The sequence below is a fragment of the Embiotoca jacksoni genome, unplaced genomic scaffold (genome assembly GCF_022577435.1).
Source record: "Embiotoca jacksoni isolate LCO1_2020_lvr unplaced genomic scaffold, fEmbJac1.0.p SCAF_3, whole genome shotgun sequence".
NCBI lineage: Eukaryota > Metazoa > Chordata > Actinopteri > Embiotocidae > Embiotoca > Embiotoca jacksoni.
Window position 1 is genome coordinate 2570060 of NW_027185381.1, and position 21799 is coordinate 2591858.

Here is a 21799-nt window from a genome sequence, read left to right on the forward strand (position 1 = left end):
GACATCACAAACTTGCACAAGTACAAACAGCTTGTCCAAACAATACAACTGCTGAACATAGGCTGCATGTAGTCAAAAAAGATATCGGAATCTGAAAATGTATACAATATGGGACCTTTAATTTAACTCGACTCATGTACAATAAATGTGTGCACTTATAACTTTAAATATTTTTTGTTTTCCTTTAGCTCACGTGACCAGGAGTCACCCAAAACTGAATATCTGCAAATTACAAAACCCTTCTTAGCCAGCCACCATGAAGAACTTTTAGGGGTCTATCCTGCAGACGGGCACAAAGTGGCACGAAGCGTAATGTACGTGTATTTGCTAGTTTCAGACCAACACAGTTGCCTTTTCACTGTCCAGTGCCCACATTGTTTAAATAGCAAATGAAATTGCACCCATTGGTGTGCTGGTCTTAAAATGAGCTGTGGTCAGACACATTGTTGGTGCCTTGCTACCTTGAGGTGCTGGAAAATGATTTTGCCATTGACCACCAAAAACGTGTTGTTAAGTTGTGATGCAGTACTTTACTGTTATTTTAAGGCCACATTATTAGGATAGTAATATGCACCCACATACACGGGTGTACAATGACAACGTACGTACACTCTGCTTGTTCCACACAGACATGCAGCAGCGCACAAACATGCAAAGAACTAAAAATAAAAAGATTACAATGTGAAAGGTTATTATTGTGAACATCAGTCTGCACAGGAGACAGCAGATCTGTTTCCTCTGCAGAGAAGACCTTTTTCTACTCCTTGGTGGATCCACTGTTAGAAGACTAACCCACCAAGGTGCAAGTACACCTGGTTCTTAAAGGGAATTTGAGATGACACCGCGATTGGTTCATTTCATGGTCCGCCTAAAAAAACACTTATGATTAATAAAAGAAACTAAGTACAACCCCTTTGAACCATTCACCTTATTTTGACACCGAAATGAACTGTGCGCTTAGATTGTTAAAATATCAGCTTTAGTGCTCTCAGCCATTAGGGTGGATGAATGGTTCAATTGAGTATGGCATTTGTAATAATATTCTTTATATTTATAAATAGTCTAATGTCCTACAATTCTCATCTTAGACAATACTGTTTCATTTTCAATAAAAAAAATGAATTTGCGGAATTTTCATTGAGAAATTGAAATGATGCCAAATGTCCTGATGGTAATTTGCAGCATTAGACTTTGGATTCATTAGTGTAGGGACGATTACACTAATGAGTTTTTTTGCATACACATTTTCTTCTTACTCACATGTAAAAATCATTTGCACATTTCGAGATTGTGCACATTCTTGTACAAATCGTCGAATCTTTACAGACTTTATGTACAAATTTTCAATTGGCAAACAAAGCTTTCACAGGTTGTACACATTCACAAATCTGAGTACACAGTCACAGATTCTTGTGCACATTCACATCGAGCACGCAGTTTCACAACTCCACGCACATTTGCAACACATTTGGCAACACCTTTATTTTCCTCACAGCTCATCAGCTAGCTGCTCTCCCAGTTGTTGGAATGTTCTGATCATGAACAAAAACACAGATTTATAGTTGGCATGAGCAGGCGAGCTACTAGCAAGCTTTGACTTGCTAACTAAGACTGAATTATGGAAACAGCGGTACTAGCATCATAAGCTTTTGGTGCTGTTGGTGTGCTGTCGGGAGCGTGGGTGAGCGTGGGTGCTGTTGTTGTTGTTGTTGTTGTTGCTCCTGCTGCAGTTCACATTGCCACCTGATGAGGCGCTGCTGTCAAAGAAATGGATCTTTCCTTGCTCTTCTTTCATGAAGAGATCAATCAATAGAATCTTCTCCTTATGGATCTGCTGGCTGATATCTTTAGGGATGTCTGGGATTAGCCAGTCCACAATGTCGTTCATCAGCAGCACAACATTCTGGCAGAGACAAATGGAAGGAATTCATCACTTAACCAATCAGTCATTCTACTTCTAAATCATCATAAAAAACATCACCATCGTTTGTTCAACAGTTGAGAGAAAATCTGTGGTTACCAATCCAAAGTGGGGATCAACTTGATGCTGTATATCCTGACATGGACAGTGAACCGGGATTTTATTTCATCAGAGGTTCCCAAACCTTTCAAACCAAATTTACCAAGTACCACTTCCCACTGCAGATACCAACAGTTTATTTTTTATAAAGTAAAATTCAGGCAATGGCCTTAGAAAGGCTAAAATGCTTGGAATCAAGATCAATTCTTAACTCCTCTGAACATTTTGATGACCTTAAGACTTTTAATTTTACTCTGGGAAAGAATACACACAGCCTGTAATCTACTCTCATGGAGGAGGCCTAAGTTTCCTTATTGTTGGTTGAATAACTGAAAAAGCATCCCAAGAAAACGGTGAAGATTTCTGTTTATCTTTTACGAATATTGCCAACACAATTTAAGTCAATGATGCACATTTGTGGCAGTTTGTGGCCATTCTATTGAAATGTACAAATTTCTGATCATCCCTCCGAGAATCGCCACCTTAACGTGATGGAGGGGTTTGAGTGGCTCAGTGATCCTGGGAGCTATGTTGTCCGGGACATCAGCCCCTGGTTGGTTCTCCCAAAGCAAACTGGTCTCAGGTTCTGACTGTTGTTTGTGCTTATGCACCAAGGCTGGAGATCAATGATCGACTTTGTAGTTGTATCTTCTGATTTGCGGCCGTATGTCTTGGACACTCGGGCGAAGAGAGGAGCAGATCTGTCAACTGATCACCACCTGGTGGTGAGTTGGATCAGATGGAAAGACCTGGCAAACCCAAACGCATAGTGAGGGTGAACTGGAAACAACTCTCACCTCCGGAAAAACTTCTCACACATCCTGAGTGAGGTTGGGGACATGGAAACCAAGTGAACCATGTTCAAAGCCTCTACTGTGGACGCGACCACGATGAGTTGTGGTCGGAAGCTGCCCGAGAACCCTGTGGTTGACATCGGGGGTGAGGAAAGCTGTCAAGCTGATAAAGGAGGCCTTTCGGGTCTGGTTGGCTCAGGGGTCTCCGGAAGCAGCTGACCAGCTGAGAGATACCGGCAGGCCAGAAGGGCTGCAGCTGGGGTGGTCGGGGATGCAAAAACTCGGGTGCGGGAGGAGTTTGGGGAGGCCATAAAGAAGGACTTTTGGTTGGCCTCAAGGAAGTTCTGGCAAACCATCTGACGACTCAGGAAGGGAAAGCAGGGACTACCCCAGGCTGTTCTCAGCGGGTTAGGAACAGTACCCATGGACTGGCAGACTGGGGTGGTGGTTCCCATTTTCAAAAAAGGGGCCTGAGAGTGTGCTCCAACTATCAGGGTATCACACTATTCAGCCTCCAGGGTGAAGCTTATATCAGGGTGCTGGAAAGGACGCTCCGACCGTTTGTCGAACCTCGGATTCAAGAGGAGCAGTGCGGATTCCATCCTTTACCCTCGCAAGACCACTGGAAGGGTCCTGGGAGTTTGCCCATCCAGTCTACATGTGCTTTGTGGACTTGGAGAAGGCTTTCGAACGTGTCCCTTGGGATTTTTTGTGGGGGTTGCGCTGTGGCAGTATGGGGTGCAGGGGGCCATTGCAACGGGCCATCCGGCCTCTATACAACTGCAGTAGGAGCTGTGTTCTCATTCTTGGCAACAAGTCATACACGTTTCCGGTGGGTGTTGGCCTCCGACAGGATATCTAGGTGCAGCCGGAGGGAGGAGAATGTCAGATTCGGGGGTATCGGGTTCGCTTCTCTGCTGGTTGCAGATGATGTGGTCCTGTTGGCCTCTTCAGATCTCCAGCACTCACTGGGGCGGTTTGCACTCGAGTGTGAAGCGGCAGGGATGAGAGTTAACACCTCCAAATCTGAGGCCATGGTTCTCTGCCGGAAACCGATGGATTGGTCCCTCCAAGTGGGGATGGAGTACCTGTCCCAAGTAAAGGAGTTTAAGTATCTTGGGGCCTTGTTCACAAGTGAGGGTAGGATGGAGCGGGAGGTCGTCAGGTGGATCGGGGTGGCAGCAGCAGTAAAACAGGCACCGCACCGGACCGTTTTGGTGAAAAGGGAGCTGAGCCGAAAGACGAAGCTTTCCATTTACCGGTCGGTCTACGTTCCGACCCTCACCGATGGGCCGTGACCAAAAGAACGAGATCGCAGCTACAAGTGGCTGAAATGAGTTTCCTCCGTAGGGTGGCCGGGCTCAGCCTTAGAGATGGTAGAGATGGTAGAGAGGGTGAGGAGCTCGGACATCAGGAGGAAGCTCGGAGCAGAGCCGCTACTCCTTCGCATCAGCTGAGGTGGTTCGGGCATCTGATCAGGATCCTCCTGGGCACTTCCCACTGGAGATTTTCCGGGCAAGCCCAACTGGCAGGAGACCCCGGGGCAGACCCAGAACACACTGGAATGATTATATATCCCATCTGGCCTGGGAACACGTTGGGATCCACCAGGATGAGCTGGAAGATGTTGCCGGAGAGAGAGAAGTCTGGGCCAACTTGCTTGGCCTGCTGCTTGAAAATGGATGGATGGATAGATGGATGGATGGATGGATGGATGGAATTTCTGAGCAGGAGCTAAGTTGGCCTCTCTATGTCAAAACTACTCTTTAAAATGTATGTCATAATTTAATCAAATTTCTTATGAATTCATACAAACAGTCAAACAGTAGAAGTAATCTATTTCCTAATTTCGGCATGTGTCATCCTACCTGGAAAACAATGACAAAGGCCAGTCGGACAGCCAGCACCGACCAGAACTCCTTCGAGATCTCATACGGTGTGCTTGACCAAGGTGGCTCTCTGTAGTCCTTATACCTTTTAAGATGAAAAGAGAGATGTCACAAAGGGGAATTTAGTACATAAATTTATGTTTCAGATGATATACAGTAAAATCTTGTCCTCCTATCCCAAAAACAGCTTCAGCACTTCTTGAATGCAGCATATGTCAGCATATATAATATGCTCAATCAGCAACCAACAAGAGTTCGGATTTTGTCTGTCACAGCGGTTTGGAGCAGGAAGTGACCATATTTGGACGAGCTGGGGAGGAGTGAGTGGTGGATGTGACTGATCTGATTGGAAACCCGGCAATACTACGTCCCGCCCACCGATAGCTGTAACCTGACTGCACCACAGGCCTGTCAATCAAACAGACAAGCCCCCCAAAAACAGGTCTTTTTGAGGCTATTATTTTCAGATGGACTGCCAGAAAACAAATAACAATTGACTTTAGCTAATGACACCATAATGACTAGTGGAAACAATGTATTGACTTTTTATTTCATGGGAGAAGTTGAATGGGAGTCTATGGAGCTGGAGGCTTTTTGGAGCCGACCTCTAGTGGCACTCGGTGGTATTGTAACTTAAGGTACTTCTGCATCGTAACCATTTTTCAGACCCGGAAGCTATGTCCACTTTTATATACAGTCTGTGAAGGTGCTGGTCAAATAAATTAGATATAGTCCTTAGCATCTATTTCAAACTGGATCATCTCAGTGGTCAAAAAAAGAGCTATCGTTAATGGACACTTTTATTCCAACAGGAAATGAAGTAGTTGGATCAGAGATGTGGTCATCACTGTCGTCATGATTATGAGGGAAAATCATTGGGTTTCATTCACCAACTGTTATTATGAGAAATTTATTTTTTAAACCTTCTTATGCAGTTTGATTTTATCATTAATTCAACAACTGTGAACTGAGATTGATTTCACCTGCACATTTCAACAGGGTATCCAAGGTGCAGTGGATCCATGGTCTCTTTGCCTTCCTGGAAGTGGCTGACATTGAAATAAGACAGCGTATGATTGACAAATCCATGCATGGAGCCATCAGGGCTGTACATGTACTGGTAGACCATCCGAGGGATGAAGTCTGAGGTGAAGGAGATGACAAATGCCTGGGAACAGTGGTAGGGTTGGGGGGGTTCAGACATTAGAGACAGAAATGAGAAAAGACGATATTTGTTACAACATGGTGTCAGTTTGAAACTACTAGCTGGAAGTTGCAGGCAGAGTTGTGAAATCACTGCTAGTCTTTATGTCCTCAGAGCCACATGAACACAGGTGAGAACTGATGCAAGACAGACGAATGATGGCAGCGTGACCAGTTTGATTCAGTAGAGTTGAAGGAAACTAGACAAAGTCGAAAAGTAATGTGAGATGAGTTGACCGACACTGTGTGAAACAAGTGTGCTGTTCCTTTTCCTTTTGTTCTTGTAGCACCAAGCGTGCAATATCATCCATCCTTAGTCTACCACCCAAACTAGTCCGCTCATCGCTGCTCTGTCCATCTGTAGTGAGGACTACCAACACAGCATCAGTATCACTGCAGAAAAAGATTTACTATCTCCATAAGGATGTAAATTAACGGATTATTTTACTGTATCAATTTAAAACCAGCGTGATGGAGTATAGAGGCAAAAAAGAGTAAAATATAATACCTACAAATGGTGAGTTGGTACATTTCAGGCATTAGCATAAAGAATATATTCATGTATTACTTACATTAATGATGACAGCCACTTTTGCGACCCCTCTTAGAATGTTGTACCATATACCTGCAGACAGAAGATGTTTCAACGAACGAAGGTTTATTTTTTTCTAAATAAGGAAAAGTTGCGTCTTATTGCAGCTTATTGGTTGGAAGGAATATGTCGACAGCCGTATTTGGGTTGACAACATTTCATCTTACTGTACGTCTTTACTCTCGGGTACCGTCATGCATTTTTATAAGGGCTACAGTATGTTGAATATGACCCACCGATGTCTTTGGCTCTCGCTGCCACTGGTCTTCGCAGCTCCGTCACAAACTTCTTGGCATCGAGTCGTATTTCGATGATGTTGTTTAGCAGAGCAAAGAGTGGAGCCAGTGGGAAGGACGCCACGAACAACGTAACAAAACCAAACTGGATGACTGGACACAGAGGAACAGAGAAGAGTAAATCATCACTACTGACGCATCCTCATATCTGTGACTAATTCCATCCTCGTCTTTGGGCAGTTTTGATGTCTTCTGCCTGTTCATGTAATTCCAGACTAACTCAGTAATACAGACATCAGGGATTTATGGGGACGATACCGTCTTTAGAAGGACTCCTTGTTCTTTTGGTGACTGAAGACAGTTTTTATGACTAAATGTTTGGGGTCATTTTCATGCTGCAGAATGCATCTGGCACCTTTAGGATGGTGTTGTTATGAATCTAAACATATAAAGTAGCAAAAACATTTGCACAGTACTCGAATTTATTAATTAAAGTCCTGTACAGTATTTTAGCAGTATGTCACTAACCAAGCGGTTTGGGAACTGCTGTTTGAAAGCCTTCAGTCAGGCATTTTGGCCCTGCGCCATGTTTTTTTTTTGGAGCAAGAATTAACGAATTTGGACGAGCTGGGGAGAAGCGAGGAGTGGATGAGACTGGAACTCAGGGACCCTATGCCCCGCCCACCTATACTAGAAACCTGACTGCACCCTGGCCTGTCAATCAACATACCCCTCTTTTTTAGGCCTAACATCTACTTCATTTTGGAGTTATTTTCAGAAGGACCAACGAACCATGATTAGAAGGAGGGAATTTAGCTAATGAAACCATAATGACTTGAGGAAAACATTTACAGACTTTGTATTTTACAAGAGAATTTGGCACGTTTTGAATAGTAGTCAATTGGAGCCAGAGTTATTTTGGAGCCAGCCCCTGGTGGCCCTCAGTGGTATTGCACTTTAAAGAACTCCTGCACTGGGTTCACTTTTTTTTTGCATCCATTTCTATGTGCAGTTTGTGAGTCGTACTGGAAACTAGTCTTCCTTCAGTTCAGAGCAGGAGCCAGATGTATATATGATGTTTACACACAAAAAACAACAATTTAAATGATAAAAAAAAATATATGATGATTCATACTACGCTTAAATATGGTGATCAAGATGAAAAAAATATAAACTGTAATGTGCACACAAAGTGTGTGTGTGTGTGTGTGTGTGTGTGTGTGTGTGTAAGGATGTCATGTATCATGTGGTACTGACTCATTTCCATATATTCAGGAGTTAATCCACCAAAAGGTTCCAGAAAGTGGTCGGTTTCATATCTCTGCAACTTCTTCTGTCGCTCCTCTTCTTGAAAAGCTCCTTGCTTGGACCGAATGTATCGAATCAGCTTCTTCAGCTTTCTGGAAAACACACACACACACACACACACACACTGTTCTTGTTTGATGGTTCTTCTTTGTAGCTAGAAAAGAGTTGAGTTGTTTTTTTTGTATTGTGACAGATTTCCCAGGTAGTGGTGCATAACAATTACTATTTGTTGTTGGAATAGTAACTGACTCTAAATAGGAATTCAATTTTTATCCTGGTTTGTTTTTACCAGCTGAATTACGACACCAGAGATCATATATTACATTACATTTCATTTATCTGACACTTTTACCAAAGCGACTTACAATAAGTTCATTTCAACCATGAGGATACAAAACCAGAACAACAAGAATCAAGTAAATAGAATTTCTTCAAGAAAGCCAAACTACAAAGTTCTATCAGTAAGTGTCATTTTAAGATACTAAAGTTCTACTGTTCAAGGTAAAGGAGGAAGAGGTGTGTTTTTAGTTTGTGGTGGAAGATGTTCAGAGTTTCTGTTGTCCTGATGTCGTTGGAGAGCTCATTCTACTATTTAGGAGCCAGGACAGCAAACAGTCGTGATTTTGAAGAGTGTTTAGCTCAGTGAGGAGCAACAAGCCGATTGGTAGAAGCAGAGCGGAGGGAGGGGCTGGGGTGTAAGGTTGGACCATGTCCTGGATGTACACTGGACCCGATCTGTTCACAGCACGGTACGCAAGTACCAATGTCTGTATATATATATATATAGATATATATATATATATATATATGAACAGAAAAAGGAGCCAAGCACCGATACGACCACCTTTCTGTGAAAGTAAAATACTTATATTACTTAAAAATGACCACTCTTCCACCAAGCTGAATATTAAAAGGGATTTGTTTTATGAAATAGTTCTCAGAAGATGGAGGAACTGCTGCTCAATGGGGATGAATATAAAGGTTTTTTAGTACTGAGGCTTTGTTACCTAAATTTAAAGGAAACAGTGTTTTAGGAAACATTATTTCATGTCCAAGCAACATTATAATGTGATGTGTAATGTAAAACAGTTTAAGAGGATCTGTACTTACGGTATTCCAATCTCAAAGAGGTTGTTCTGGATGAGTTGCTTTCCCAACATGGTGATACTCAGCTGGATGCACAGCTCCATCAGGCAGCCTCCATGAGTACACTGTAACACAATCCCAGACTACAGTCTACCACAACAAAGAGGCATCTTAACAAGAAGACATGAAGCAGCATGACAACACTGTGTGTGAAGGTTTCCACGATTTCGAAGGATAGTGAAAATCTGTAATTTCTGTACTTTCTTTCCTCTGATTCTGTGGTTCATTGAGCACTGCTACGTTCCCCCAGGGAGGCGGGCACATGTCAACCTTCGTCCTAATTGCCCTCTTGCTCCATCACGCATGCATGCATCATCACTGGCAACATCAGTAAATACAGCAGCATTGATTTCTTTTCCTCGACTTCCAATTCTTTTTTCAATTTCTGAAATTTTACTGCAGAAAAGTCACTTAAAACTCCACAAATTAATCACAGTTTTTGAGAAAATCTGCAGCAAAATCAAATATTTTTGATTGCAACAATCACAAAAAAACTGGATGTACTGACTGATGTGAAAAAAATACACCACTCATTGATCTACTCAAAGTCGGACCTGTAGACAGCCATGAGCCTGAAGCTGGCATAAAGGATTAGCCCTGTCCTGAAATATTATGATCCCAACAAGCTCACAGTGGTGTCAACTGATGCTGCAGTGAAGCAATACTGTGATGAAGATGGGGAATGTTCTCCTACAACATGATGACTGCTAGAAGCCTAGTACTGCTTTGCATGCTTACAAGTGCAGAGTTGCAATGTTCAGATTCATTGAACAGGAAAGTCTAAACATGTGTGAATGTCTAAGCATTTGAGAAAAAAGATCACTTATTCAGTGTTCATATGTTTTCTATAAATTTAGTATCTATAAAATTTGTCTTTAAAAACATATGTAACCTAAGAATGACAAGAAAGTGCAGAACAAGGGCATTCATTATTGTGAGAAGTCTGTTAAAGCCGTTCAGATGTGATCCCGCTGCTCAGTTTGTTTGCAGATAATCTGTAAAAATGTCAACCTTACCTCTTCCATTCTGTACGACTCAAACACGTACAGGTAGCTGCCTGGTCTGCCCACCAGTCTAATGAAGGAAAAACATATGAAGAAACATCATGTAAGATTATGTAATCATGTAAGCGTAAATTCTGTTATCTAAAGTGCTAGAATTACACGAACGAGAAGTTACTAACCTTCCCCTGAAGAAAGCGATGTAGATGATCGGGGTGAAAGCATTGACGAACTTGAGAATGAAGGTCTTAAAGATGAGTCGTTCCTCAAAATTCTTGTCTGTTTTGGGAGCCTCTAAAAGGAAACACAACAAATTTATTTGCAATATAATACAGACAATACAGTCTCGAGGTCGGCTCCAAAAAGCCTCCGGCTCCATAGACTCCCATTCAACTTCTCTCACAAACTTCTCAGTCAATAAAATTTCTCGGTGTTGTTAGTTAAAGTCGCTCCTTCTTATTCGTTTTCTGCCCGTCAATCAGAAAATAATCCGTCATTATTTAGAAAACAAGCTTCAAAAAGTTGTGTTTTGGGGGGGGTGTCTGTTTGATTGACAGGAATGTGGTGCAGTCAGGTTACAGCCATCTATCGGTGGGCGGGACATAGTATCATTGGCTTTCCAATCAGATCAGTCAGATCCACTATTCGCTCCGCCCTCAGCTCTTTCAAATATGGTCACCAAACTGCTCCGAACAAGATGGCGCTGACCTTGAGTTTGGAATTTGTTCCAAACTCAAGGCTTCATATCGGCCTTTCACAAACCAACGGGGGACGTCACTGCTGGTTGCCGCTCGATCTATATATATCCTTGACACATTTATATTGTGTAGCGTACACATCAAATTCACCCTCTCTACCAGTTCTCTAAAACACTGCTATACTTATATGCGACAGCAATGCAGTATTGTGATGTAACACAATGTTACCAATGGCTATCTGACTTCGGTCACTTCTCAAGACACCTGGCCAGTTCAGTGACCTCATGTAAGAGTACTACATGTAAGTCCACTAACATGTAAGTGTTCCAGCGGACGCATTCAATTAGAGACACAGTCAGAGTCTGTTTTATACCTAACTTACCCAACACAGTGAGCCATCGCGCCACAGCTCCATACACCTCGTCCAGTATGAGGATGACCACCAGGTTGATGATGGCTGCGGTGGTTTTAACCGTCAGTTGGATGTGGTTCCTTGTGATCGGACTGGAGCTCATGTGGAGAGCAGCTTTGGTGGAGATCCGGTAGAGGACCACACCAAACACAATGGCAAATGTAACACCAATCTGACCACGAAAAGGTTTACAAGATTACAAACAGAACACGAAGACTGTGAGGGGGCAAAATACAAGTCCTGAAACCAGTCAGCAAGAAATCAGTGATGTTCAGCATAATGCAGAGAATTTTCTTACCATTAACAGCATCAGGACAATGTTGGTCATGTAGGCAGGGAGGCGGTCTCGACACGTCAGCTTTTCTATCTGAAATAAATCAACAAATAAGTTTAGTGAAGTGTACTGTAATCGTATGAATGCCGACTTGCTTGAAATGGAAAGCTGATTGTTGAGCTATACTTGTGAGGACTTGTTGAGTATATTGCCCCAACATCCTCCGACTACAGGAGGGCAGCCCAGTAACTACGCACGTACACAACACACTGTCCTCCACATATGCAAGACAGAGATCTTTTTAGTGCATATTATGAAATAAAGTAGAGGCTGTAAAAAAATGCTTTAAAACCAAACTATGAATGACCTTTTAACAAACACATTTAATTACCTTGTGCTGTGATTTCTGATCTTTCCTCAGTGACTTCTGCATTACTCTGAGTTCATATTCAACTCTGGGATGGTCCTATGATGGTGACACAAACAGAATGACATTAACAAATTAAATTACAGTTGAAGGATCAGATGGATGTGCACAGCAATGGTTAAACTCTGTCTATGAGCTGTAATTATAAGGTATTCATATAAAATATACTGAACACACAACACAGATGTGATGGGCAGGAAATAATTTTTTAACTTGGAATGAAATTCTAATTTTTAATGCAAACAAATAAATGAAGGAGGAATAGAATGAAAGTGGAAAGCAAACTACGGCATCTTATCTCTGATACACCCAGATATACCCTCCTCCCCCCACCTCCTCCAAATTCCTTTTGCTTACTTTTTTTGCCCAAAATTCTGACCTACCATCTGCAACCTCAACAGATTTAGGTTCGGTCAGATGGTAGGTCAGAAAAACTGATTAATCAGACTAAAAGTGCTTGGAATTCTGAGTTAAGCTCCAAACCATAAATTTATAGTTAGACTCCTTGTTGAAAGAGGGGATTTTTGTGAAGTTATCCAGCTAGTGGAACATGTTACCCCTCCCCTACAGAACACAAATCAGCAAGAGCCTTGCAAAGTCCTGAAAGGAAGCTCGACAGTTTCAGTGCTGGTCGCCAGCTGACAGAACCGTCTCCACAGACCACCTCAGCTAAAGAACCGTCTCCACAGACCACCTCAGCTAAAGAACCGTCTCCACAGACCACCTCAGCTAAAGAACCGTCTCCACAGACCACCTCAGCTAAAGAACCGTCTCCACAGACCACCTCAGCTAACGAACCGGCTCCACAGACCACCTCAGCTAAAGAACTGTATCCACAGACCACCTCAGCTAAAGAACCGGCTCCACAGACCACTTCAGGGACTCATAAAGCACCAGCTACTGTATGTCAGATACACTTACATGCAGGAGCCCAGCCACCCCTTGTAACTGCAATCTATTTTTTTTGGTAACTACCGAGAGCTTGTGACCATAGCGGAGGGTTGGAACATAGATGGACTGGTAAAATTAAAGCTTCACCTTTTGACTCAGCTCCTTCTTCACCAAAACGGTCCGGAGCAGTGCCTGCTTTACTGCTAACCCCGCCTGTCGACCTCCATCCTACCCTCACTTGTGAACAAGACCCTGAGAAACATAAACTCCTTCAGTTGATGAATGTACCCTGTCCCCTCCCAGATGGAGCACTCCACTGTTTTTCCTGCAGAGCACCATGACCTCAGACTTGGAGGCGCTGACTCTCATCCCCGTGCTTCACGCTCGGCCAAAAACCACCCCAATGAATGCTGAAGGTCACTAACTGAAGGGGCCAACAGGACCATATCATCTGGAAACAGCACGGAGGCGATCCCGAGACCCCCAAACCTGACATACGCCTCCCTGCGCCTGCGCCTAGAAATCTTGTCCATTAAGGTCACAAACAGGATCTGTGACAAAGGACAGCCCTGGCGGAGGCCAACACCCACTGGGAACGTGTTCGACTTATTGCAGAGAATGCGAACACAGCTCCTATTGCAGTTGTATAGAGACCGGATGGCCCGTTGCAACGGCCCCTGAACCCCGTACACCTGCAGCATCCCCCACAAAATCCCCCGAGAGACCCGGTCGTAGGCCTTCTCCAAGTCCACAAGGCACATGTAGACTGGAAGCGCAAACTCCCAGGACCCTTGAGTAACCTTGCAAGGGTGAAGAGTTGGTCCGCTGTTCCCCGACCAAGATGGAATCCGCAACCCTGAATCCGAGGATTGACAATTGGTCGGATCCTCCTCTCCAGCACTCTGGCATAAGTTTACCTCGGGAGGCTACTGTGATACCCCGATAGGTGGAGCGCACTCCGGTCCCCCTTTTTGAAAATGGGAACCACCACCCAGGTCTGTCAGGCCACAGGCGTTGATCCTGACCCCCATGTTACATTGTATCACAGATTAATCACCTAAAATGTGAAAAATACTAAAATATGACATACAAAATCTGTCAACATTACCTTATGGCTTGGGAATAATAACTAAACATGAAGGAAATAATGCTTACTTTTGAGTGACACAACCAAACCGCATTTAACCATAATAAAGCAATTGTAGGCTGCAGTATGAGGAGCGTGGAGGGATGAAATGCCAAATGTCAGCCCATATCACTGACTGCTATTATTCTTACTTGTTTATTATTACTTGTTTGGTAAAGCATGTGGAGGGAGAGCCTGAAGAAAGAAGGTAAAAGCAAACACAAAGGCCCACCATCAGAGCCTCACTCTTCTGAGCCAAAAGCTGGAAATTATTTTTCTCGTGTGTGGACACTTAAAAAACTGAACATGGAGGGGGTTCATTTTGACTTTCCACCATCTAACCACCACACAAATAAACACTCCCAAAACAATGTTCCCCCACAACATCAACATCACCGTTCTCCTCCTTACAGGTGACTGTTTTTTTTTACAGCCTCAGAGTAGAGTCCAGTTATACTCACCACCTGAGCCACTGAGAGGGTTTTCATATAAGAGTTTAAAAGAGACATTGTGTCGGACAGTTAAGTGAACATGCAGAAGAAGAAAAGCGTGAGGTGTGTGATGCGAAATAACAGCAGTGTGTCAAGACAAGAAACATGATCATATTGTAAAGATTGCACTTGTATAGTAGTTTCTGGAACCTGGGAGTGAAGCTTTTCTGTAAAGAATTATGTAATTAATTGCTTCATTATTTTCTAAAATAATACTTTCAAACATATTTCAGGATTCGGGGTGTAATTTCTGACGTTAAGAAGTTTAAAAAAAAATTATCTTTCTGTTTCTGAGTGTTGATTCTACCTAATTCATTGGGCTCTAATTTGAGTGTTGTCTTGGACAGAAATACTGTTATTATTTGGTATGTCAGTCCAACATATTTATGTCCTTTAGGGGGATATTATTTGCCTTAATTTGCCCATATGCTGTTATAGTATATGCTTTTCTTACATTCATCCCAGGCTCCATTCGGTTGAACAGTCTGGACAAATAAAAATGTGATAAAGGTGATAAAAGTGATATGAATATGAAGCAAGCGTGAAGACTGTCGTGGATCCGTCATTCCCAGAGTGCAACATGAATTGGAGTTCGGACTTGTGAACTGGCTTGTGTCACATTCTCACCAGAAATTCTTCTGATATTAATATGTGAGAATTATATGTATGATTTATGCATGTATATGTATATATGACAAATACAGTGCTGCTTTACATTTTGAAATATTCTAAATATTTGTAAATTGTTTTATAAACTAACCCCAAACATAAAGCTAAGTTATTCAACTGTGTATTTTAATTATATTAAAAAATTTGTCCAAATAAAATTACATAATAGATTAAAAAAAAAGATAAACATGTGAGTGCAACAACTTTACCCATTTCACACATAAATTTGTGTTTTAGGAAGAAGAATGTGCAGTGACATATACTACACACCAGTGTATACTTTACACAATATTTACTTAGCTGCATAGTTTGGGTAATTTTCCCAGTTTTTTAATCACTTAAAAAAAAAAGTGATACAGGACCATGTAATCATGCTTTCACAGTTCAGTGTATACATATTTCTGTCTTGTAGAATATTAATGTTACATCTGCAGGTATTTTTCAGGCAGGTTATCTTAAATGCTGTCATAATTTTTTAGAAGGTAATCATTTATTTAAATAAATGCTTTACTGTTTTTAAGTGACTGAAGCAGTTCTTGCCTTCACTGGAACTCTGATGGTAATATAAGACATTTTCAGCTGTCAAACAATCCTTGTATCACTGTGTCTCTAATTGGATGTAAAAACTGCATTTGCAAGTTCCATTTACAGGAATGCACAAATCTTAAGTGATTTGTTATGACTGTTGGCAGCAGCAGCAGTAGCAGCACAAAGGCTACGAAAAGGAAAGAGAGAAGTTTATTTAGTAAAAGGAATTTATCCAAACCTTGAGAGCTTCCTGTAAGAAAATAAACCCGGAGAGACGGAGAAAGATTAAGTAAAGGGAAAACATCCAGGATGACCTTCATTCAGATTTCCAGATTAATGTCACTACATGTTGTTGAAAAGTAAACTGAAGTGGTGGGAATTCTTTTCATAAACAAATACTTGTGAATAGACAATAAAATAACGAGGAACAGACATTTTTAAACTGAAAAGTCCTGCAGAAGATCATTTTAGTTTGGTGATCTGATTTCCTCTTTGTTCAAAGGTTTTTACTTTTTCTTTGCAATTCCCCTTCAGATATATTCTCAACCTGATTTGACAATTGCCCCTATAACTGTTAAGTTTTAATCATATTCAATATATCATATGGAAGCAAATTTAAAGTAGAAAATTTTAGGAATTGGCAAAAATTTCACGTGATCTTTTTAACTACCTAATAAAGAGCCATTTGTCATAATTTCCTTTTATAATATGCAGACTGCACGTCACAGAAATAGCTGGAGATATTTTAGCTCTTTTATTTTCTGAACTTAAAGAACAATGGGCTCAAAGAGACCCAGAAAAAGTTATAAAAGTAACAGTTTAAAAAAAAAAAAAAAAAAAAAAAAAGTTTTTGCATTATAGTATATATACAATAAATGCTTTAGGGATTTTCTTACATCATATTAATACAACACGTACTGTATGTGCAAAAATAATCTTACAACTGTCAGGGTAATGATTAGACCACATTTCCCATAAACCCTGTCACTTCCTGTTTTGCTGTTTTTTCTGGTCAACCAGCATTTGGTTTGTTTTGATGATGAAGATGAGGAGTTATTTTTGTTGATAAAGTTTAGTTTAGACAGACTCACATTGTGCCTTCATGCCTTCAGCAGAGCTTTTATCGAGAACATTTATTAAGGAGTATTCACAGGAGTTTTGATATTGCGGAAATTGATTGAACTGAATTGATCAATTGTTGCAACCACAAAATCGCAATTTCCTGGAGAGACTGAAAATTTTAAAGTGTATATTCCACTTTGACCAGAGAAAAATTACAGTACTTTTCATACATAGACGCCTCTTTTCAGGACACTATAATGTTCGGAACACAGAAGTGATGTGTGCATTAAAGTAGTCATGTTTTATATATCTGATGATGCTCTGCTTCCTTTCAGACATTTCCTGACAAACGGTAATCTGAGCATCCTGTTTCTATGGTTTACACCTGCCTCCACTCAGTGTTTCTGGTCTGATGGACAGATGTTTGGGGATTTCTCGTCATGATGTTAGGTCTTCTTTAGTCACTAGCAGCGCAGGTCTTCCTTGTTTCCCTTTGGGATTATTTAGCTCACCAGTGAGCTCTTTCTTCTTAATGACATTGTAAACAGGTGACTTTGGGGATCCTAACATTTGGCAGGTGTCTCTACTGTTTTATTCCTGTTCTTCAGCCTCATAATGACTTCTATTTACTTTCAATGGTCCAACTCTGGTTCTCTTCTTTAAAAATGGCATCTACAGACTCCAAAGATGATAAAAAGCTTAGAACTTCAGTACTGCAGCAATCAGATACATCTACGTAGCCACAAACACGTGTGAAACCAAATATCATAAACATCTTGGTGCCCTAAAATAGAGAAACTCTGTATAAAAAGTGCAGAAAATTTCTCTCTGGTCAAACCAAAATTTGAGTCTTTGTTCCACAAAACCTTTTGAGGTCTCTGTCTGTATCGTGCAGCTGATGGAGTCCCTGATATATAACTGGAGCTAACATTTTCTCAGTTCATGTAAGTGTCGCCTGCGCTTCATGTTCTACTTACTTCCTCGTCTTCAAACCCAGTAAGGTCCCACTCATAGTTCAGTTTCATCTGCCTCCTCTTCCAGTGCTCCATGAACATGGCAGCTGGGAACCAGACAGAAGAAGATTAGACAGAAATGCAGAAGACAGTCTGAAATTTACAAGATGTAATGTGCATGTGGATAGGGAGGTTAGTTGTGGTGCACAAAGTTATTCCTCGCGTTAACCTGAGTATTCGTCTTCCTGTTTTTTGATCCTCGACTGTTTTTGGTTTCGATCCTTCCTCCTTCTTTGGAATCGTTTTCCTTCCTCACTTGAACATTTTTGTACCAAAGCTAAGCTACGCCGTTCTATTGAGTCACACATAGCTACGCTATCATAGTTTATGAATGACTTAAACCATCATTAGATGCCAATTTTCAAAGATAATCTAAACTTCAAATTGTATAAATCTGTCACATATTCGATGACGCCACAAACCGCAGCCTCTACAATGACCACAAAGTTACAACAGGTCGACCTCATGGAGAGGACGCCGGTCGTATGTGTGGATCGTTGAAGGAGCTGATGTGTGTTCACTCACCCCACAGAGCCATGAATATGGAGAAGAAAACGGTGGCAGGGTTGTCGAACAGGTGACTGGCCCGGGCCGTCCCACAGGCGGTGCTGAGTTTCCAGTAGCTGCACACTCCGTCGCACAGAGGACACATGGTGATGTTGTTCTTCGGGTGGCAGATCTCCATGCTGCAATTCACACGTGAACACAAACACACACAGACTTGGTTCACTTCAGAGAGAGTTACACTGACACACATCATTGATTTTCCACGACTGACTGATTGATCGTATGGTGTCTTGTTTTGCGTCCCAGAACGAAGACATTTCCCTTCGATATGCATCAATTTACGCCTTCAGCATCAGTAACAGAAGTCCAGCAGCGAGCTGATGGCTTTCTCTTCAGGGGCCAAAATAATTCAAGAGGAAAAAAGTTTACATTTTAAATATTAGAACTTTTAAATCTTTTTATAATAATGGTAATGAAAACTGTTTAATTGTTTTCTCGACAGGTTTATGGCTGTTATTCCTCCTTAAATGTTAGTTTCCCTGGAAAGTCTTCCATCAGGCTCATTGAAGCCGTTAACTTCCCGACACCGTGTACACTGATGAACACGGTGGATCATCTGAAGCGCACACACACACACACACACACACACACACACACACACACACACACACACACACACACACACACACACACACACACGTCTGGTTTGTCTTACTGTTGGGTTTTTGTGCCAGAGTTGGATGTTAACGTCTACTGAACGTGTGTGTGTGTGTGTGTGTGTGTGTGTGTGTGTGTGTGTGTGTGTGTGTGTGTGTGTGTGTGTGTGTGTGTGTGTGCGCGCGTTGGGTGCCGAGGTGTAGCGACAACATGTCATAATATGGTGTAGATGATGAGAAGCAGGGAGAGGAAGGACAAGAGGCCTCAACTAATTCATCAAACCTTTTCCTTTTTTTTGAATCTCTTTTTATTATCCGTACCTCTTTCACTGTGACGACCTTAGAAAAGCTGTTTCTAAGTTTTGGGTGATTGCACCAAATATTCATTTGATTTAGTTTTTTTTCTTGCAATCAGAAAACCGCCCAAAGACATCAGACATCAGACAGTCTTACAACAACGATGGAAGATGAGATGAGTTCAGAGGAAAAAGAATCCTCTGAAATCATGATTCATGCATTCTGTACAGTATCACTGCAATCTTTTTTGATTCTTTAAGAAATATTATATTTCTCTACACCGATGTCCACCATGACACACAAACCGCCAGGACCAACAGCCGACTCTGAGCTCGTTTCATACCTGTTGGTTCAGCTGTCTTCATTAACAGATCAGGGCCGGGGAAAGAATTAGAAATATTACTGAACTTTTATGGGATTGTCCGGGCGAGTTTGTTTCCCTGCAGTCCTGAAAACTTTGTAAAAAACACAAAACACACTTCTCTGCTTTTTTCAGCTCATATTTGGAAGTATATTTGTCAGCAGTCTGTACAGGGAGGCAAAATGCTAAATAATAAATTAATCAAAATAAAATCTAAACAGCCCAGACCCCAATACAGTTAGTCTACAAAGGTGAGAAATAACTAGAATAAAATGTAACTGCTGGAATCCTCCAGAACCTTCATCTTCACATTTCAACATATCTGTCTTCAGCTTTTTGAACACAAACAACACGTCATAATCTAGCACAGAAAGTTGTCCTGCTCTTCTGTGGTGCATTGTGGGAACTTTCTGATCCACCTTCATATATATATATATATATATATATATTTATATATATATATTTATATATATATATATTTTTTTTTAAAGAAAAGAAAAGAATCTGTCAGACAATGAAGAGGAGGAATGAGACCTCGATGATTTAAATATTTCAATAATGTAAATCCAAAATGGCCGAGTGCCCTCACAAAGATATCAATACAAACGTGTGTGCGTTTATGTGTGCACGTTTGTTTGTGTTTACCTTGGTATGTTGTCGTCGACTGTTGCACATCCATACAGGAAGACGATGACCCCCACTAAAGAGGCAGGAATCAGCATCTGGGTGTAGAGACCCAACCAGGCGAAGTACAGACCGATCTTCTCACCAAAGTACTTCCTGGACAGCAGAAAAAAGAGGCAAATAATTATGATTACACAAAACTATCAGGACGTGAACCTGAACTCTACTGATTGTCCAGATTAAGAAAAATAATCTTATAGGCCTGCATTAAAAGAGCTGTTTGTGAGAGAAGTAAATACTTTCCAGGGAGGCAAGTTTGAGGAGCAAATTACATGTGAAGGTCGGATCAGATGTTAAAACACAGAGCTTTTTATAACTCTCAGGGTATCTGCACAATTTGTGGCTGTACCACAACAGCTGAACGTGTCAGATCCAAGTTTAACCATTGGTAGACCAAATACCACAACTTCCATTATCCATTTCAAATTAAAAGCCCTCTTTTCAACTTAAAAGCCTTCTAGAATTTCAGAAAACTATATTCATATAAATGGGTCTCGTTGCAGCTCGCCTGTATTTGTGATTCGCAATATGTATGTTAAATCTGCACCAACATACCATCATAACGTCCAACATGCTTTAATTTTATGACAGCAGGTGTCGCATAGTAACTTCATATCCCAGAGAGGCTGTGTCAGATGAATGCTCATAATCATCAGATATTCTAGCTCATGATTATGGCTGCTTTAAAACCCAGATAAGCATGAGGATCAAGAGGAGCAGCAGGAAACTTAATGCAGAGCACCACCGTGGTGTAAAAGGAAAGGACATTTGAGCCGCAATTAAATCACAAGACTGTTTCTCCTTCGTTTACTTGTCTGACGGTTGCAGAGTAAATGAGAACAAATTTACTGTGAAGAGAGAGGGCAGCACTAAAGAGGGCCGGGGCTCATGTACCAAACTATAGCAGCTCAACAGCATTTTGCACCTTAGTTGAAAGTTTACTGACAATAAAAAATAAAATGTCATATTAACTTGCTATAATTTATAATTCAAATGCAGCATCACACATTACCTGTCAGTTTTTTGTTTTTAAATTTGTGTTGAAATGAAAAACACTGACTGTGGTATGTGTACAGTTTGTGTGCTGAGATTACAGAGGAGCTCATCTGAAGCAAACCTGAGCTTCTGCAGAAGCAATCAAATTTGAATTTTGGGTGGGTTTCAAAATATTGAGACAAAACAGCAATCAGCATTTCAAATGGTGAAATGAATTTACAATAAATTAAACTATGCTCATTAAAAAGAGTTGTTGTAATATAAGAATGATCAGCAGTAAATTAAAGGAACAAGTCGTTACCGCACGAGTCCGATAGGCTGGTACTTGTAGAAAACGCTGTAGTTCGCCCACTCTTCATACAAAAGCTGTGGAACACAATCAGCAGGAATTAGTTCAGTTAGTTGTTAGTTTCTAATCACGCTATCAGACTTTCTACGGCAACATGTGAGAAATACAACAGTTGGGAGGAGTTCTTGTTATTGGGTCTCTGCCGGTGCTTTGATTTCCCATTCCTGTT

At 41.3% G+C, this 21799-nt stretch overlaps 1 protein-coding gene across 3 annotated transcripts in view; it reads right to left on the reverse strand.

Moving 5' to 3' along the window:
- Positions 1-100: 100 nt before the first annotated feature.
- LOC138206263 (anoctamin-1-like) overlaps positions 101-21799 on the reverse strand; it is a 43157-nt gene continuing 21458 nt past the window's right edge. For 2 of the 3 annotated variants that reach the window (XM_069162845.1, XM_069162847.1), the window contains 16 exons: positions 21583-21647; positions 20247-20381; positions 18306-18466; positions 17745-17827; positions 11965-12039; positions 11598-11666; positions 11270-11471; positions 10372-10483; positions 10205-10262; positions 9153-9253; positions 7992-8134; positions 6735-6887; positions 6479-6531; positions 5687-5871; positions 4683-4788; positions 101-1903 (listed from right to left, as the gene is read on the reverse strand). In XM_069162845.1, the coding sequence (XP_069018946.1) occupies positions 1640-1903; positions 4683-4788; positions 5687-5871; positions 6479-6531; positions 6735-6887; positions 7992-8134; positions 9153-9253; positions 10205-10262; positions 10372-10483; positions 11270-11471; positions 11598-11666; positions 11965-12039; positions 17745-17827; positions 18306-18466; positions 20247-20381; positions 21583-21647 (1965 nt within the window). In that variant the 3' untranslated portion in view covers positions 101-1639. The remainder of the gene's footprint in view (positions 1904-4682; positions 4789-5686; positions 5872-6478; positions 6532-6734; positions 6888-7991; positions 8135-9152; positions 9254-10204; positions 10263-10371; positions 10484-11269; positions 11472-11597; positions 11667-11964; positions 12040-17744; positions 17828-18305; positions 18467-20246; positions 20382-21582; positions 21648-21799) is intronic. The other variant, XM_069162846.1, reaches the window with a different exon arrangement.